The sequence below is a fragment of the Pararge aegeria genome, chromosome 16 (genome assembly GCF_905163445.1).
Source record: "Pararge aegeria chromosome 16, ilParAegt1.1, whole genome shotgun sequence".
In the NCBI taxonomy this organism is placed as follows: Eukaryota; Metazoa; Arthropoda; class Insecta; order Lepidoptera; family Nymphalidae; genus Pararge; species Pararge aegeria.
In genome coordinates, this window is record NC_053195.1 from 17,581,539 (window position 1) to 17,598,564 (window position 17,026).

Below are 17,026 nucleotides of genomic sequence, written 5' to 3' on the forward strand. Positions count from 1 at the left end.
AGCTTAATAAATTTACGGTGAGATGGTGATAATAAAAAAAAATTACCCGGCTAAGTTTGTTGTGGGCTCTTCTTAGACCAGGGCGCGTTTGGAACTCTCGTAGCTTTAGGTTTAAGTTGGCGAACGAATCTATCACCATCCCCTTAGAATTATGTAAACATGTATGTATGAACGCTTCTTAAGTGCCTGTGATAGGCAGGCCTACGTGAATAAAGAAATTTTGAATTTAAATTTGAATTTGAATTTTGACAAGAGATATAATTAACGTATCCGCCTGAACTAATAATAATAGGAGAAGTTTACCCCAGTTTACTATTACACTTATTATTTGGATTTATTTCCACGTGCGCTAATGTTCTGAGAGTTAATAAAGCTGTGGGAGAAGATACATTTCTATCCCTTCCCCGGGGAGACAATTGTCTCCTGCCCATGCTAGCTAGCTAGGTAGGGAGATAGTCAAGGTTATCTTGTAGTAATAAAAAATACAATAAAAAGTCTATAGGTATGGACTGATTAAAAAAAATATATATTTCTTTGGTTACAGTTTGGTGGTAAGTCTAAGAATGAAGGATAGCACATGTTATGATTCTTTTACAAACTTCTTTAATAAATATTTTAAATTTGGTGATCGTAGGTGATTTTGAAATTCCACGTGACCAAAAGTGGGCGATGCAGGAGATGTGAAGTTATACCATAAGGTGCGGGTGTGCAAAGGTGGCAGCGTGCTGTTGTCATACCTCTTCTTCGGAAACCCTATAATATGATAAGCTTATCATATTACAATACAACGTATTCCATAAAGTCACAGAAATGGCCGACGTTAATGTGTTTCGCCAAATTATCATTAGAAATGATTTAATTCATTGTAGGTGTAATACCTAGTAGACAGTAGAAGTATTCGAGTGAAGTGAGTGATGCATCGCATCTGCCTGGGCCGGTCCGCAGGTGATGTCGGAGATGGGCGGCCCGTACGCCGCGGTGGAGCTGGCGTCGTTCATGTCGGTCAGCAAGGGCTACATGGGCGAGTGCGGGCTGCGCGGCGGCTGGATGGAGCTCGTGAACATGGAGCCCGCCGTGCAGGCCAACCTGTACAAGTGCATCTCCGCCATGCTGTGCCCGTCCGTGCTCGGACAGACCGCGGTGGACTGCGTCGTGAGTGTTCGCGTCGGTCTCGCAGTCAACCCCATGTCCCACGTCGATAAAGTTTTAAACCGTAATACTGTATCGCTGCATGTGTTTTTTATAGCAATATAGGACCAAGCAGCCCACCTGATGTTATGCTAAGTTGGAAACCATCGCTTATAAACTGAGCAACATTTCGCAGAGCATCGATGCCATTGGCGAATTAAGTGCGCTTTGTAGAGCAATTAACAGTGTATCTATGAGTTGCTTTAAAGCTCAGCCATATTGACTTTCCTTACACTACGTTGATTGTCGCTCTTAGGGAGTCATAACTGACCAAAAACGAAGTGATTCCACTCTCAATTCAGTTAAAGGTTAACATCAAAGTTTTCTATCTTCCTTGCCGGTGGAGCGCAATAACATCTTGTCATGTAACATAGTGAAATTTAAAACTAACTGGCCTGAATCAGGTTATTTTGATTTGATATGGTGAATTTTGGAAAAATAAGAACATTTCACACCTCTAGAATTGTTATTTTTGAAGGTAGGGCCAACTGCTGTAGTCTTACGTTCTCGGAATGTTAGTTGAACTTTCTAACAAGACTGTTGATTAGTAAATGATACAGAGTAAACTGTAAGGCCCAGCCCCCGGCGGACGGCCAGCCCTCGCACGAGCTGTGGCAGCGCGAGCGCAGCGGCGTGCTCGGCTCTCTGAAGGAGCGGGCGCAGATGATCGCGGAGGCTTTCAACAAGATGGAGGGCTTCGAGTGCAATGTTGTGCAGGTGACTTGCTCATAGTAATAGCGAACATCAAACTCAGGGCCAAAATTCATTCGAACGATTTAAAAAACAAAATTGACGTTGACTGGGTTGATTGACCGCTCATGTCCGATCTCGAACTTTGCAGCGCGGTTGAGAATATAGGTCTGAGATAGTAATTCCAAATCAATTTCGAAAACGGATGGTTTGAAGCTCTGGCGGTTAGGCTTGGTTGCGATATCGCAAATAAGCCGTATTTCGATTCCTCCTAAAGCAGATGATACAGTGCCCGTCATTGCATTGGCTTTTTATTTTCTATACTTTTCTGGAAAAAGCTTTAACTGTGTCCTTCAGCAAACTGCGTAATATATTGCGAGGCCCACTTGATCTCCTCCTCACACCCTTTTTCTGTGTCTGTGCAGGGCGCTATGTATGCGTTCCCCAACATCACGCTGCCGCCTAAAGCCATTGACGCGGCCAAGAAGGCCGGCAAAGCTCCCGACGTGTTCTACGCGTTCAAACTGCTGGAAGAAACAGGTTAGTGACGTTACCGCCTTATACAGTCGCCGTATCAGCCAAGTTGAATGCATTCCGCAACATCTAGGAAGGCTAACAACGACACAGGCTTTCGACGGACGTAAATCTTGTAATCTTTCACTTCAGGAAATGATGAAGAATATTGTCATGGTTATTGTCATGGTTATTTTTCTTTTTTTAGTAGGTATCTACCTAGTTAGAAAAAATTACCATGACAATTTTCATCGTTTTCTGAAATGAATGATTGCAAGACTTACGTAGGACCTACGCCTGTCGGAAGGCTTTCGTGAGATACGTAATCACCCTGTCGGGCGGCTATTATCTTGGCTGTAATTGCATCTGAGGCGACGATACCAATCGAGCCCAATCAAATGAGTATCACCAGTACGTTGCAATAAATAGTGATAACAAAGTTGACGATTGTTATAACACTTTTTATTGGATCTACAGTAGGTACCTCACACAGTGCTAGCTTTATATTGCAATATTGACATAATTTGGAATCCAGATAGCTTGCATCCTGGAGGCGATCATAATATGAGCTTTTTATCCCAGAAAACTAAGGGAGTGAAATTTGGGATTTTTGTTATGCTATTTGGCCTGCTAGCATGGGCAGGAGACAATTATCTCCCCGTGGAAAGGATAAAAATGAATATTCTTCCACAGATATATCAACTCTCAGAGCATTGGCGCACTAGTGGTTGGCAAACAAATAATATATGTGTAATAATAAACGGGTGTGGAAACTTCTCCTATTCCATGTTCCAGTGCTTTAGTAGGACTCGTTATATAATTAGGTATAATCTCCCGCCTGAGCTAGCCCTGCTGTAGGGTTACAGTGTTAGGGTATTTTCGGTACCTACACTATCTATTGCGGGCAAGTAAATACACTACTGTTTACTTAAAAAGACTATGCCTGTTTTGGATCATTAAGTGATGTTTGGCGCCTGACATCTGTGTGCCGTCTGACTGATCTCACGGTGCAGGCATCTGCATCATCCCGGGCAGCGGCTTCGGGCAGCGGCCCGGCACGCACCACTTCCGCACCACCATCCTCCCGCAGCCGCCGCTGATGCGGGAGATGCTGCAGATCTTCAAGAACTTCCACAGCAAGTTTACGCAGGAGTTCGCATAAACGGACAGAATCTGGTGATTTTATGTTGACTCAACCTCACCCTCACTATTCGAGCCCGCGTCACCACACTAGTACTTATCTTGGCGATTTTAAGCTAAGCTATATGGCCCATTTTAAAATTGACACATAATGGAAGGCACCAGAAATGACGGCAAGGCAACGGAGGGCGCCGACCACATTCAGATTTATGCATTGACATTCCGATTCGCGGAGAGTATAGCGGAAAGAGATTCGGGGGCGTAAAATAACTTTTTGTTCTTTGAACCATTTTGAAAGATCTCATTTTATATTAGCGTAGGTACCTACACGTTTCAAAAATATACTGCAAACAGCATACTTATCGCTAACCGGTATTGAAGTACCTACAGTAATTATTGTAGATTGAAAAGTTAGTTAATGTATTTTTTCAAATGCTTTTAATGTGTTTGAAGTCATAATATGTACTAGGAAAACATAGGTGGGTAGGTAATTATATAGTACTGGTTTTTTAACGCTTGGCCGACAGGTATATTTATTAGTATTTGTATACATTTCTACGTATTGTTGTTTTTGAAATCGAGTTTGTAATTAATAAGGTACGTATATAATACTGTTGAAATAAAATATTATACTTGCGACAAAGATGTGTTTCATTTTGTTTTGTTGTCTATTTGTCTCTCAATGAGATGCTGATTGTACGGGATTGTTGTCATTGTACAATTAAGTAATTTTCGCAATCAAATCGAAACGAAAAATTTTCCCGCGTTGGATTGTCATACAACTTTTGCCGGCCGCTACTCGCATGTATATGCCCAGCGAGGCAATTTCGATTTATCGGAAGAAGGTTGTCAAAATAATGCTCTTTCGAGGCATGTTTGAGAAAACTACATTTCTTTATCTACTGTCATATAGTCTACGCATGGAAGTTGGTTTTGTTATAGAAATTCTTTTTATATTTATTCAAATAATTAGTATTTACGGATATTAGTGAGAGGGGAAGGGCGAAATTAGTCATATTGAACTGATCTTATGTAGATACTACTGTGCTGTACTAATTTATAATTTAAACGGATAAAATATTGACATTTACTGTTCTTTAAGGAAAAGGTTACATAATGTGATTGTAATATAAACAAATTGAGGTACAGTACCGCTGATAAGAAACCGTTGACTTGTGGCCTCGAGCCGGTTCGTACCCCGGTCGTCTTGCCGCCCGAAACAATGCGATAATTGGTTTGACGTTTTCCGATAGTCGTGGCGTGCACTTCATACAAGTACAAAAGCACTGCCTACCCTAAAATTTTTGTATGTCACAAAAAGTAGAAGAATTTTTCTATTTCATGGCCCTGGTCAAAAACCCTCTGTGCACGCCACAGAGCATATTACAATGTAAGGAGACCTAAAACTTTTGTTTTTCAAATATGATTATTCTTTCATCTAAAACTTTTTCGGTAGGTAATTTAATATTTCTGGATATGTTTGGTCGCCAAGAGATTTGAGGTTAAGTAAAATACTGCGTAGAAACAGATTAGGGGTATGTGTTTAAACTAACCTAACAGATTAGCCCTTTACCAAAAATTCAAAATTCAAAATTCAATATTCATTTATTACAAGTAGGCCTAATACAAGCACTTTTGGAACGTCAAGTCTATCCGCGTGTAGTGACTCTACCACCGGTTCGGAAGGCAGATTCTACCGAGAAGAAGCTGGCAAGAAACTCAGCAGTTGCTCTTTTCCAACATTAACAATTTACATTTTACATTTCAAAATTCACTTTTCTATCTTGTGAGAGATGAAAGCGGAGCCGGATGCTTCCAAGCAACCTTGTCATTAAGAAATTCATCAATTGTATAATAACCTCGCTGTAATAAATGTGTTTTAACACATTCTTTAAACTTATGCATTGGTAAGTCCAAAATTTCCTTAGAAATCATATTATAAAAGCGTATGTAAGCGTATGCGATGTAAGAGTAGGTGAGTAGGTAGGTACAGACTGCAGTGATTTGAACGGGAAAATGTATGAATAAATGTCTTCAGGGAATCACCTAGACTGCGATCACTGATCACAGTATAGTTAGCACCTACGCATATAAAAGCACTCGATTCGTTCACTTGATCAGTTATCTTGCAAGTTGCAAATGCGTTGATAAAAATCTCAAAAATATTGAAGGTTGGAACTACAGTTAGAGTTTATGAAACGAAGTTTCAATACCAGCTTTTATTTTTGTTACTAAATAAAATTAAAAGTTTTTGAAAATGAAACTGGAGAAGTGCATCACGGAGACGAATGTGAACCAGAACATGTTGAACATCAAGTACGCCGTACGCGGACCCATCCTGGAGAGAGCGATACAGATTGAGAGAGAACTCGAGAAGGTTGGTATTTTTACTGTTGTGTACTTACGATCTCGGAGCCTATTGAAAGAAAGAAAGAAAGAAAAAACATTTATTCATGTTAAGTGTTACAAACAGTACATCTTATAATAATAAAGTAACAACATAGTATACAAAATACAATGTCTGTGTGTAACACCAGACAGAAAGGGTGTACAGCACAGCATTTGCCATGTATTGTACCTAAGTACACGCATGCCGCTGATTTTCAGCTGAGACCCGAGTGACGATACGGCAAACTGAATATATAAATAAAAATAATGAAATAAATAAATAAAGTCAAGTACAGGTTATTCCCATTAAAGTAGGTAATAAAAGTGATAAAAGCAGCAAAGTTATAATTATACTAAAAAATAATAAAAAAAAAAAATCAGAAATACTGTTAATTACATAATAAATAAATGCAATTATATAATTAGTGTAAAGATAACACATTAACTGAAACTCGCATGCCCACCTCTATATAATTGACATATCAGTCGCACAGCCTTCAGATTCTAATTGTTTAGCCAAGATGATTTTTTTAAATTTATGGTTGAATGAAAATTTTGTATACGAATTACGTATAGGCGGAGGAATGTTGTTCCAACACCGGGTTGCGGCATATTTGAAACTCCCTCTGAAGGAAGCAGAGCAATGACGTGGGACGCCCAGAAGTTTTCGCGTACACCTAAATTGAATTTCGCGTACATAGAAACAAAAAATCTTTCCTCGTTATAATAGTTTTTCAAATTCAAATTCAAAAATTTCTTTGTTCATGTAGGCCTATCACAGGCACTTATGAAGCGTTCATACATATTTGTTTACATAATTGTAACGGGATGGTGATAACTTCGTTCGCCAACTTAAATCTAAAGCTACGAGGGTTCCAAACGCGCCCTGGTCTAAGAAGAGCCCACAACAAACTTAGCCGGGTAAATTTATTTTTTTGTTATCACCATCTTCTAGTAAATTTAAATTAAGCTATGAAGCTAGAGCAATTCACACCCAAGCTTTTTTATCGTTTAAATAATCCTTAATGTTATAATAGGATTTTTCTGTAAGCTTACGTTTTATATAAACTTTGAACTTATTGAGAGACAACTCAAAGATTTCATTTGGTAATTTGTTATAAAATAATATACAATTGCCCTTGAATGAATTTGCAATTTTGTGAAGCCTAGTAAACTGCACAACTATTTTTGCTTCTAATATTTATATTGTTACAGTGCATTTTCTTTTTAAATTTTGATATATTTTTATGGACATAAATTAAATTTTCATATATGTACTGACTATGCACCGTTATTATTTTAACTTCTTTAAATTTATCCCTTAATGACTCTCTTGGGCCAATTTTATATATCGCACGAACAGCCCTTTTCTGCAGGACGAAAATAGAATCTATATCAGCAGCATTACCCCATAATAAAATGCCATAGGACATAATGCTGTGAAAATAACTTAAATAAACAAGCCTAGCAGTTTCTATGTTTGTCATATGACGAATCTTTTTCACCGCGTATGCTGCAGAACTAAGTCTGTTCGCTAAATTATTTATATGTGGGCCCCATTGAAGCTTAGCATCTAAAGTTATTCCTAAAAAGATTGTCGTATCCACAAAATCCAACTCCTCATCAGTATACCTGTATAACCTATTAAGTACAACTTAATTCACAGTACTAGTACTAGTTGTTTACCGTGTTCTTTTTCTCTGCTTTTGCGCCTTCGTTTTTAAGTTTTTTTTATAAATCCCGTGCCACACTAACCTACTAACTCAATCAAGTTAATTGGTTGTTTAGTGAGGGCTTGAAGGCAAGATAAACCAACAAACAAACACATTTTCGTATTTATAATATTCTTATAGTAAGAGTAAGGTTAATAAAGTAGTTACGAATGAAGACCAAAAATGCGCCAAATCCTGAAGAGCTTGAACGCGATTACTCGGATTTCTCAAATGTTTCGAAAATCTTTTTTTAATTTTAGTAATTTTTTTAAGAAAGTTAGGTTACGCTACGACATTTAGGAATCGAGGAAAGGAAACAAAGTAGGTAATATAGCCAGCGGGCGAGTCGACGCGGTGAGTCGGCGTATATGTATTGTGTAGAATAGCGAAAGATAGTTCGTGTGGGAAACTTATCAGAATATGTATTCGGACGAAGTCACGAGGGACTACTAGTAAAATAAATGTAATTGGAAAGCGAATTTACCGAAACTAACTGTATAATTAATTGGGAAACTTATTCGATGCACATTGAGGCAGTCATCAACACTATAATATGCAATTTGTATTTGTTGTCATACAGTCGGTTGTCGGTAATTACATATTTCATTTCCTGTGAATTAAGTTGTACGGTTATGTTATAATAGCCTAAGAGCCCAGGACGGCCAGACCTTCATTATTTAAGAAAAGCTTCTTATGTGCGTGTCCTCTATACAGGTAAGAACGACCAGGGAATAGAGAGTTTGCGTTGTGGTTACTTGGGTAGGTAACTGGTAGTAAATGTGTATAAAATAGTACCTGAAATTCGATAAAGTATCTATTTTCATATTTTGTGAGGGATAACTTTAGAAATCTCGTCATCCATTGCCGGACACTGCTACCTGCTATGACACTTGCTACCCCCTGCCAGACTAAACTTTAATAAATTATAGTTATACTTTCGTTACAGTATAAAAGCTAAATTGTATATATGTTACTTGGAGACCTATGAAAAAATGTAACCTCAATAGCCGGACAGTTTTAATGGTTTTTACACCTTGCCAGACACATTGCACCGAGACTAAGAGATTTAAATTTTTTACTCCATTGTATTTCTTTAGTCGCCTCGTACGACACCCGCGGGAAGAGAAGGGGTGGTGACAACGGTGTTCTAATCTGCCGTCATCACACGCCACAAATACACGGCTATTTATAACTCTATATATGCTTTTATTCCCCAGGGGGTAAAGAAACCTTTCGAGCGCGTGGTGCGAGCCAACATCGGCGATTGCCACGCCCTGGGACAACCTCCCATAACGTTTATTAGACAGGTTGGTTTTGGAGTTATAATAGTGTTTTTTTTTTAATCTAATGACTAGGGCGTGGTTGCAATAACACCTGTAATTAATAATGCAGCCCTGAAGATACCCATTCGCTCTTGTTGGGAAAACAGATGCCCGAATAACATTCCAGTTCTGCGTGAGATAAAAATTATATATTTTTAAGATAGAAGCGCGACTAATACAAGTAACATTTTATCTATAAAACTCAAATGAAGACGATGGATGGATGGATTGAATGGATGAACGTGTATCGGGTTGTGCCCAAGAAACGACCCCTCTCTACAACCTCCAGAAATGCTTACCTAATATGTTTGTAGTTAGACAATCAATTAGGGTCTTACGTTTTTATTTTTTTTTATCCTACATTTACGAAGTGTTGGTTTGTTTATAGACGTTGATTTTCCACTTCTCAGGTATGATATCTGCTTTATCTATGAATTAGCACAATTACCGTCGGTTTCTGTCGCAGGTGTTGGCGTTGGCGGCGTGCCCAGCGCTGGCCAGCTCGCCGGACGTACCGGACGACGTGAAGCAGCGTGTCAAAGAATTATTGGAGGACTGCACGTATGAACGATTCGTTTAACTCAGAATGACTTTAAGAACCGTAATCTGCCTGATTTGTATGGAGTGGTCAAATAGTAATCCAAATGAACAACGCATTTTTTTAGTAATATAGTTGGTCGCTGGTCGCTTAAACATTATAAAGTTCCCTTTCAGCGTTTTGTTTGTTTATTTGTTAAGCTTCCACACCATAAATACTCAACCGATTATAATGAACAGTGCCCAGAACTGCCCTTATAGTGTAACGAATGGTTAAACAACAACCATTTACGTCCTGTTGAAATTATTTCCTTTTAACTACAAATTACTGTGGTTTGTTTTATTTGTGTAGTAAAAAGAACATTTTTGATAATTTAGTGTTGATTTTCGCCAAACTCTCATACAAAATTGGGCAATATCCTTTAAACATTGTCAGGAGTACAGAAAAGGGCACAATATTATATCCTAGTACTTACCTTTAATTGAGAAAGAAGTTATATTCCTGCGGGATGGAAACATTATTTAAAAAACAACCCAAATCGACAGATAAAATCTACAAACTGCGACGTCGCAAGCTAAGCTCCTCAAATTCAAAATTAATTTATTTCTAGTAGACCTTATAAAATCACTTTTGAAACGTCAAGTATGTCTGTATGTAGTGATTCTGTCACCGCCGGTTCGGAAATGCAGATTCTACCGCAGATAAGCTCAGCAGTTGTTCTTTTCCAACATCATTTTACAATTCAACAAGCATTGTTCTGTCTTGTGCGAGATGAAAGCTTGCTTCCAAGCAATCTTTCAAATTGTCGACGATGCTCGGCGTCGCCCAGTCGTGGTGGGCTCTTAGCTCCCTCTCTCCTGAGCGAGAAGGCGTGTGCGCGTGCCCAGCTGTGGGGCATCGACTAGGCCCACGATGGGTGCGGGTGCTTGAAGTTGGTTGGTTCAATTATTAGCATAATGAATGTGACCGCAACTCATGGAGCGGCGAGCGGTTGTCGGCCGCAAATGACGAGAGCGTGTACTTAATTGATTAATTGTCATTTGCATCCGCCCGGCGGCGGCCGCGTCGCGCGCTGCTAATTTATGTGAATTGATTACGTCCATATGCTAAACCGGCATTAGCATGACAGGCGACTGCGAACCGAGTCCCTTCCTGATCCCGAATTTATGAAGTTATAACGTCATGTGAGGGACGCACGACCTACAAAGTTGATAAAAACAAATTAGGTATTGTTACCAGTTATGAAAATGATGTTTGGATCAACCGTTAAAGCTTCCTTTAGTTAGATCGCCAGATAGTGAATATATCAATAAATTATGTAATTCTCTTTTGTTTTACACACAAAAATAACTGAAATGCTCTATACTATAGGTACTATAAATATGTCATGTGGCAGATCAGAATGCAATTGTCACCAGCGTCTTAGGGATGGATAGCGGTAGCGTCTTCTGTGATAGTAGATACTACCTGCTACTGCAATTACAAGTCTGTGATACCATGAATAATCTGTAGGAAAGGCTCGGTTGGATCCTATTCCCCTTCTAACGGTCTCAACCTTGTGCGGCGAAGCGTGGCCGAGTACCTCGAAGCAAGAGACGGCGTGGCCGCCTCTCTTGAGGACGTGTACCTCGGCTCCGGCGCTTCTGACGTCATCAAGGCAGTGCTCAGCCTGTTCGTGCAGGACGTCGACGGGAAACCCCCGGGTGAGACCGCGCGATATGTGTCATCAATGACTTTGCCTCTCGCAGGTTTTCCTTTTTTTATACATTGCTTAAAACCAGCTGAGATGGTCTACATTATTAAAACGCCGCATTGAAAATTTTCAAGTTCATCACACAATCATTTTTCAGTTGTGGGAATCGAACCCAAAGCCTCAGACTCAGTAAGCAGGGTCGCTGCCCGCTTCGCCAATCGGCTGTCAAAAAAATTCCCAAGGTTGACGTCATATTATAAGAGGTCAAAAATGCGCAAACTAAAAAAAGTCAGTCTGCAAGTTTGAAGAAGTAAAAGGGCACAGATCTCAGCATGAAAATAAATGTTTTTCTCTCCCCAGCGGTGATGATCCCGATCCCACAGTACCCCTTATTCTCCGGAACCCTCTCTGAGCTGGGCCTCCGTCAAGCCAACTACTACCTTGATGAAGACAACGACTGGGCAATACAGGTTCAGGAGTTGGAGAGAAGCTGGCGAGAGGCGAGCCGGCAGTGCCACGTCAGAGCCCTGGTGGTCATCAACCCGGGCAACCCTACGGGACAGGTGGGAGTGACACAAATTGGCGAGGTTTGACTGCGGCTGTCTATGCAAGGCTCATAAAACTACGAATAGCTGGATATTATTTTTCGTTCGTTCCTGTTGTGATGGTTAGACATTGTTTCGTTGCCATAAACTTAATTACAATCTAAATATCTAGCACCACGGAGTTTTCGATGTTAGACAGTTGTTCTATGCAATAGCAACACAGCGTCAAACGGCCGTCATGCACGTCGTCCTCGTCGGAAGTTGGAGCCGTGGCACTCAAAAGTGACACCAATCGTTTAGTAACTTATCGTATTCTACCTGAAAGTCCCTGTATCTGGATCAATGGGTGCAAAGTACGTACGTGCATTGTATTGTTGTTGCCTCGTTCAAGTATTTAACATCGTCATCGTCAGACCCAGCATTCCCACTGTAGCACAGACCACCTGGTGCGAGTACAGAAACAATAAGTTATATTATTAAAATTTCTATTGATTCAAAATTTATTATACCTAGTCGCTTAAGAATATAATGATCAAATAAAGTAAAGTTCATCGTCATTAATTATAAATGTTTGTAACATTGTATTGAGTGTATGTATTGTCCACCAGGTTCTCGCACGTGAAAATATGGAAGAAATTATAAAATTCGCCTACGACCATGAGCTTTTCATATTGGCTGATGAAGTATATCAAGAGAATATCATCAGCAAACCTTTCCATTCGTTTAAGAAGGTTAGTACAGGAATTTCCCTACAAAGCGTTACGTATTTGTTACTCGAGCAAAACGATGTAAGTATGTATGTATAGGACACATTAGTATCTTTCAATAATAACACAAAAAGTGGTAATAATATTAATGAATGCACCTGGTCAGGATTCAAGGCATGGTATTTTACTCTTCAACATCATCGGTTGGGCGATTTAGAGGAGCACTTCGCACGGCGCCAGGAACAGGTCCTGCAACGTGCTGATCTGAGTCCATCAACCTGAGGAGTAGTTTTAGCCTCATGTTCCTGTTATTACACCGGCAACCGCGTGCTTAGAACGGAACGCAGCATTGCAACAATGCTGCTTTGCGGCAGAAATAAGCATGGTGCTAGTGATTCCCCGGATGAATTCTGTCACAGAGAGCTCTATTACTACTAAGTATAGTTTATAGTTATTGTATAAGGGGTAACCATAAAACCTCGCCGCAAAAATGGATCCAGGCTATTTCGTCTTACGCACCAATGATGCGGAAATTCCCACATTCTGTTAAAGTTTTCCGCCGTGCTCATGAGATCCAGGTTAAAGACCGGGGTCGCCACCTCGCGGACGACCCCATTGACATCGAACATCGGAAGCCTACGTCAATTCACTCCCTTACGACGTGACTCCCACAAAATATGTACATGGTTGTGAAATGGTTGCGATATATTTACAAAGTTTAAATTAAAGTCACGAAAACCTTAGTCGGGTGTTTTGTTATCACCGCCTCACACTGTCATTAGCAAATGATTTAAAAAGCAACCTGTTAAGAGCTAGGTTAGCTAGCTAGGTTAGGGTCAGGGTTCCTCGGCAGCTCAAGGCCGCTATCCGGCAGGTGGCGCACGCGCTGGGCGAACCCTACGGCGGCCTGCCGCTGGCCAGCTTCGCCACGTGCTCCAAGGGCTGGGCGGCGGAGTGCGGGCTGCGCGCCGGCTTCGCGGAGGCCGTGCGCCTGCCGCGCGCCGGCCGGGCGGCGCTGGCGGCCGCGCGCGCCGTGGCGCAGTGCCCGTCCGTGCTGGGCCAGTGCGCGCTGCACTGCGTGGTGAGTCCTCCGGGTGGTTGGAACCATCGCCTACAAACAGAGCAACATTTCGCAGATCGTGCGAGAAACACGTCCTACAGCGTGCTGCCCTATGGCCTTCAATACTGGTTATATATACGTGTGGGGTTTAAACCGTGCCACCTGTTAGCTCGTTTAATACTGCAGTCGATGGCTTTTAGACGAATAAATATATACGAAATAAGAAGCTCACTTTCAATAAATAAAATTTGTAGATATATTATTTCAAATATATAAGTATATCGCGCAGAGGTTATAACAGGAGAGACCTTACCTTAATATGTGTAACTCAACAGAAGCGTGTACAACTATCAATTACAAATATAAGATTTCAGTAGTCTGGACATACGCTTAAAAAAAAATTATGATGTCACGACCTGCCAGGCGGAGGTCAACAATTGTGAGGCTTGAGTTGAGCGTGAGAGATGGAGTAGACGCAAAAGGTATCGCCATTGACTGGAGCCCTGGTCTACGAAGGGCCATTGTGATGACTGGTTTAGTGCTTGGAATTGGATATTCTTGTGAGCCAGCTCCTGGTCGCAGATGAAGCCGCCGGCGCCGGGCGAGGCGTCGCACGCGAGCTTCCGGCTCGAGGCGCAGGCCGCGCGGCGCCGCCTGGCCGCGCGGGCGCTCAGCGCGCACCGCGCATTCAACAGCATTCCCGGCTTGTCCTGCAACGCCATCGATGTGAGTGGCATCGCTCTGGCCGCGTTTCGCTCACCCTGGCCAGATGCAGCTTTCTACTGTTTCTGTTCCTTCAATTCACTAAATAATCGACAAATTTTCAATAGATCTATTTAAATGACATTCTAACTCATATGATAAACTACGCCACCTCCCAAGGTCAATTGTAATTTCAAACCAACCAGGAATCCACTGTAATGTATCCAAATATACACACAAAATTACATCAAAATCGGTGCAGCTGTTTAGCAGGAGCTATGTAACAAACATGAACAAGACGAAAATTATGTCTAACGCTCATGTTCCGCTCCACCCAGTAATACTTGGCAGCTCCGTACTCGAAATTGTAGATGAGTACATATACCTAAGACACACGATCCAGACGACGTGGGCAACAGCTGGTTTAGTTTCATAAAGAGTCTGAATAGATAGTTTTCTTAATTCATATCATTAAAGATAAAATTCGGTTATTGCTTCATTAAAGAGTATATTTAATACGTTCTCTGAAACTTGTTACTTTCGTCTTTTTATTTAAAAAAATCACTCTTGAGTTTGCTGGTTGAACTCTAGGAATATTCCCAGCTTTTATAAACAGCGCTTATTTACACTACAACTGGACAAAAATAGTTTTGCTTGCTTGTTCACAAATGCAAATTCTCGTACTCCAGGGCGCCATGTTTGCTTTCCCTCGGATCGAAATACCAGAGCGGGCTCAAGTCGTGGCGGCCGAGGCGGGGCTGCAGCCGGACGAGTTCTACTGCTTGAGGCTGCTGGAGGAGACAGGTTGGTGCTGGCCGGCGGGGAACTTGTAATATCTCATCCGCAGAACTTTTTGGAACAGCTCATCCGGGGTAGTACTACCGCTGTGCTTAATTCTGTCACCAAGAAGTATTGTTGTGTTGCGATCAGAGGGTGTAGCTACCGGTGTCATTGCATGCACATGTGGCTGTACACCTATTCCTCGAGTTGATAAACAAAGATCGGCGCTTTGAAGATTGTGTTCTTTGCATCATGTCACACAATATGGCATGACATGAAAGTGAAAAAAAACGATGGGTTTCGTACTGAGGCCAGGTGGAACCAGTTTCTTTGAATCCTCAAAGTTGGCGCTTGTCTCCTATCCTATAATCCTTCACTATGGTGACGATGCCATTTAAGATTTCGCCACCTTACCTCAAACGCATATAGTAGTTTATTAAATATACGCCTCTGATTTGTTTGTGCGCTATATCGTAATGAAATGAAATAAAAATTCATTTTACTGTACACCAAGCAACGAAAAAATTTAAACATCACACATAACACGCGGGTCTTCTTTCTCCTGGGCTGGTCTCCGTACTTGGTCACTCCAGCTGGCCGAGCTCACTCCAGAAGCTTAGCAGGCTGGGTACGGAACACGCCAGGGAGATCGACAAAACGTGATAGATCTTTATCTTTGTCCGGTTCCAGGAGTATGCGTGGTGCCGGGCTCGGGGTTCGGGCAGCGGCCGGGCTCGTTCCACTTCCGCACCACCATCCTGCACCCCCGGGCGGAGTTCCAGTACATGCTGGAGTCCGTGCGGCGCTTCCACGCCGCCTTCCGGCAGTCGTACTCTTAATGCAACCACGCCTCTAACAGTATGATTGTATCTGTGATATTTCAGTTTTTGTTCTGATCTTTGCATAGCATAAAACAAAGTCGCTCCGGTCTTTTGAAATATGCAACGGATTTTAGTGCAGGTAAACTTATTTTTGTGCCCTTACGTTACAAACGCTGGCTGAACCTAACGAGATAGAATTTTATACCTTAAAAAGAATGTTTAAATATTTCGCGGCAGTATCGATATGTTTATCTCCTAAGAATAATTCTCTGTAAACATTTTTATCTTTAATTATTCCAAAAAAAATATTGGTTATTTAGTTTAGTTACAAACCATTTTGAAGAGATCAGTATAATTCTGTACCCAATTAAATACGTAAGATACGTTGTGCATTTCATGATGATCAAAATTGCCCTTTACAGAATATCAATAAAATTAATATCCTAGAGGATATCAGAGTGAGGCGACTTAAGGAATTAACGGGCAGCGTCCTCTGTGCTACTGCTACCTACCCGTCTGTCCAGCCTGGTGAGGCTGAGCCAATCCTCCTGTACAGAAGTCCTTGAGTCCAGCAGTGGACTGTCATAGGCCAGTGATGACGATGTGTTATATATAATTTGTAATACTCGTATCTTGAATAAATTTTAAATAAAATAATATATGTAGGTATTCATTATTAAATATTGTAATTTGTAATATCTTGATTAAATTGTAAATAAAATAATATATGTATTTTATGTAATTTGTAATATCTTGAATAAATTGTTAACAATGATATATGTATTTTAAGTAACTACATATATTATTTTATTATAAAAACCTAATTATGGTTGTTTCATTTTTACTAGCATTTGTCCGTCCGCCCGCGTTTATGTTGATTTTTTTATAAATTCGGTGGTCTTTTTCTAAAATATATATTTCCATATCTCGGTTTTCTTCTGGATTAATGGTACCCATTTTTCTATTCTCCTGACAGAGTGCAGACAAAGTTTCGGTTGAGTAGAAATCTAGTAGTTACGGCGTAACCAATAAACCTACATGCGCTTTTAAATAAGTAGTTGGGATATTATAAGTTTAGATTGAATAGTTTGTTATTCAGACATAGTATAGGTAAATATAATTTTTATATTTTATATTTATTTTGGTTACTTATTTATTTATTTGCCTTTAGTTAAAAATATTGTTTTATATATTGAAGTATTTATTTTATGAGTATACTAGCTGTTG

General features: G+C 40.6%; 3 protein-coding genes across 3 annotated transcripts; all 3 read left to right on the top strand.

The window, feature by feature from the left end:
* The first annotated feature begins 821 nt into the window (after positions 1 to 821).
* LOC120630233 (alanine aminotransferase 1-like) lies at positions 822 to 1,517 on the top strand. The gene has a single exon (XM_039899381.1). It carries the CDS (start codon positions 949 to 951, stop codon positions 1,252 to 1,254), a length of 306 nt encoding a protein of 101 aa, XP_039755315.1. The 5' UTR covers positions 822 to 948; the 3' UTR covers positions 1,255 to 1,517.
* A 267-nt stretch (positions 1,518 to 1,784) lies between these two features.
* On the top strand, positions 1,785 to 4,046 carry LOC120630232 (alanine aminotransferase 1-like). The gene is made up of 3 exons (XM_039899380.1): positions 1,785 to 1,905; positions 2,304 to 2,418; positions 3,405 to 4,046. The coding sequence occupies exons 1-3, from the start codon at positions 1,852 to 1,854 to the stop codon at positions 3,551 to 3,553; spliced, it is 318 nt and encodes a 105-aa protein (XP_039755314.1). The 5' UTR covers positions 1,785 to 1,851; the 3' UTR covers positions 3,554 to 4,046.
* A 1,633-nt stretch (positions 4,047 to 5,679) lies between these two features.
* LOC120630481 (alanine aminotransferase 1-like) lies at positions 5,680 to 15,907 on the top strand. The gene is made up of 10 exons (XM_039899723.1): positions 5,680 to 5,908; positions 8,849 to 8,938; positions 9,420 to 9,514; positions 11,004 to 11,194; positions 11,545 to 11,747; positions 12,338 to 12,460; positions 13,311 to 13,517; positions 14,079 to 14,222; positions 14,888 to 15,002; positions 15,669 to 15,907. The coding sequence occupies exons 1-10, from the start codon at positions 5,789 to 5,791 to the stop codon at positions 15,815 to 15,817; spliced, it is 1,437 nt and encodes a 478-aa protein (XP_039755657.1). The 5' UTR covers positions 5,680 to 5,788; the 3' UTR covers positions 15,818 to 15,907.
* Positions 15,908 to 17,026: the final 1,119 nt, after the last annotated feature.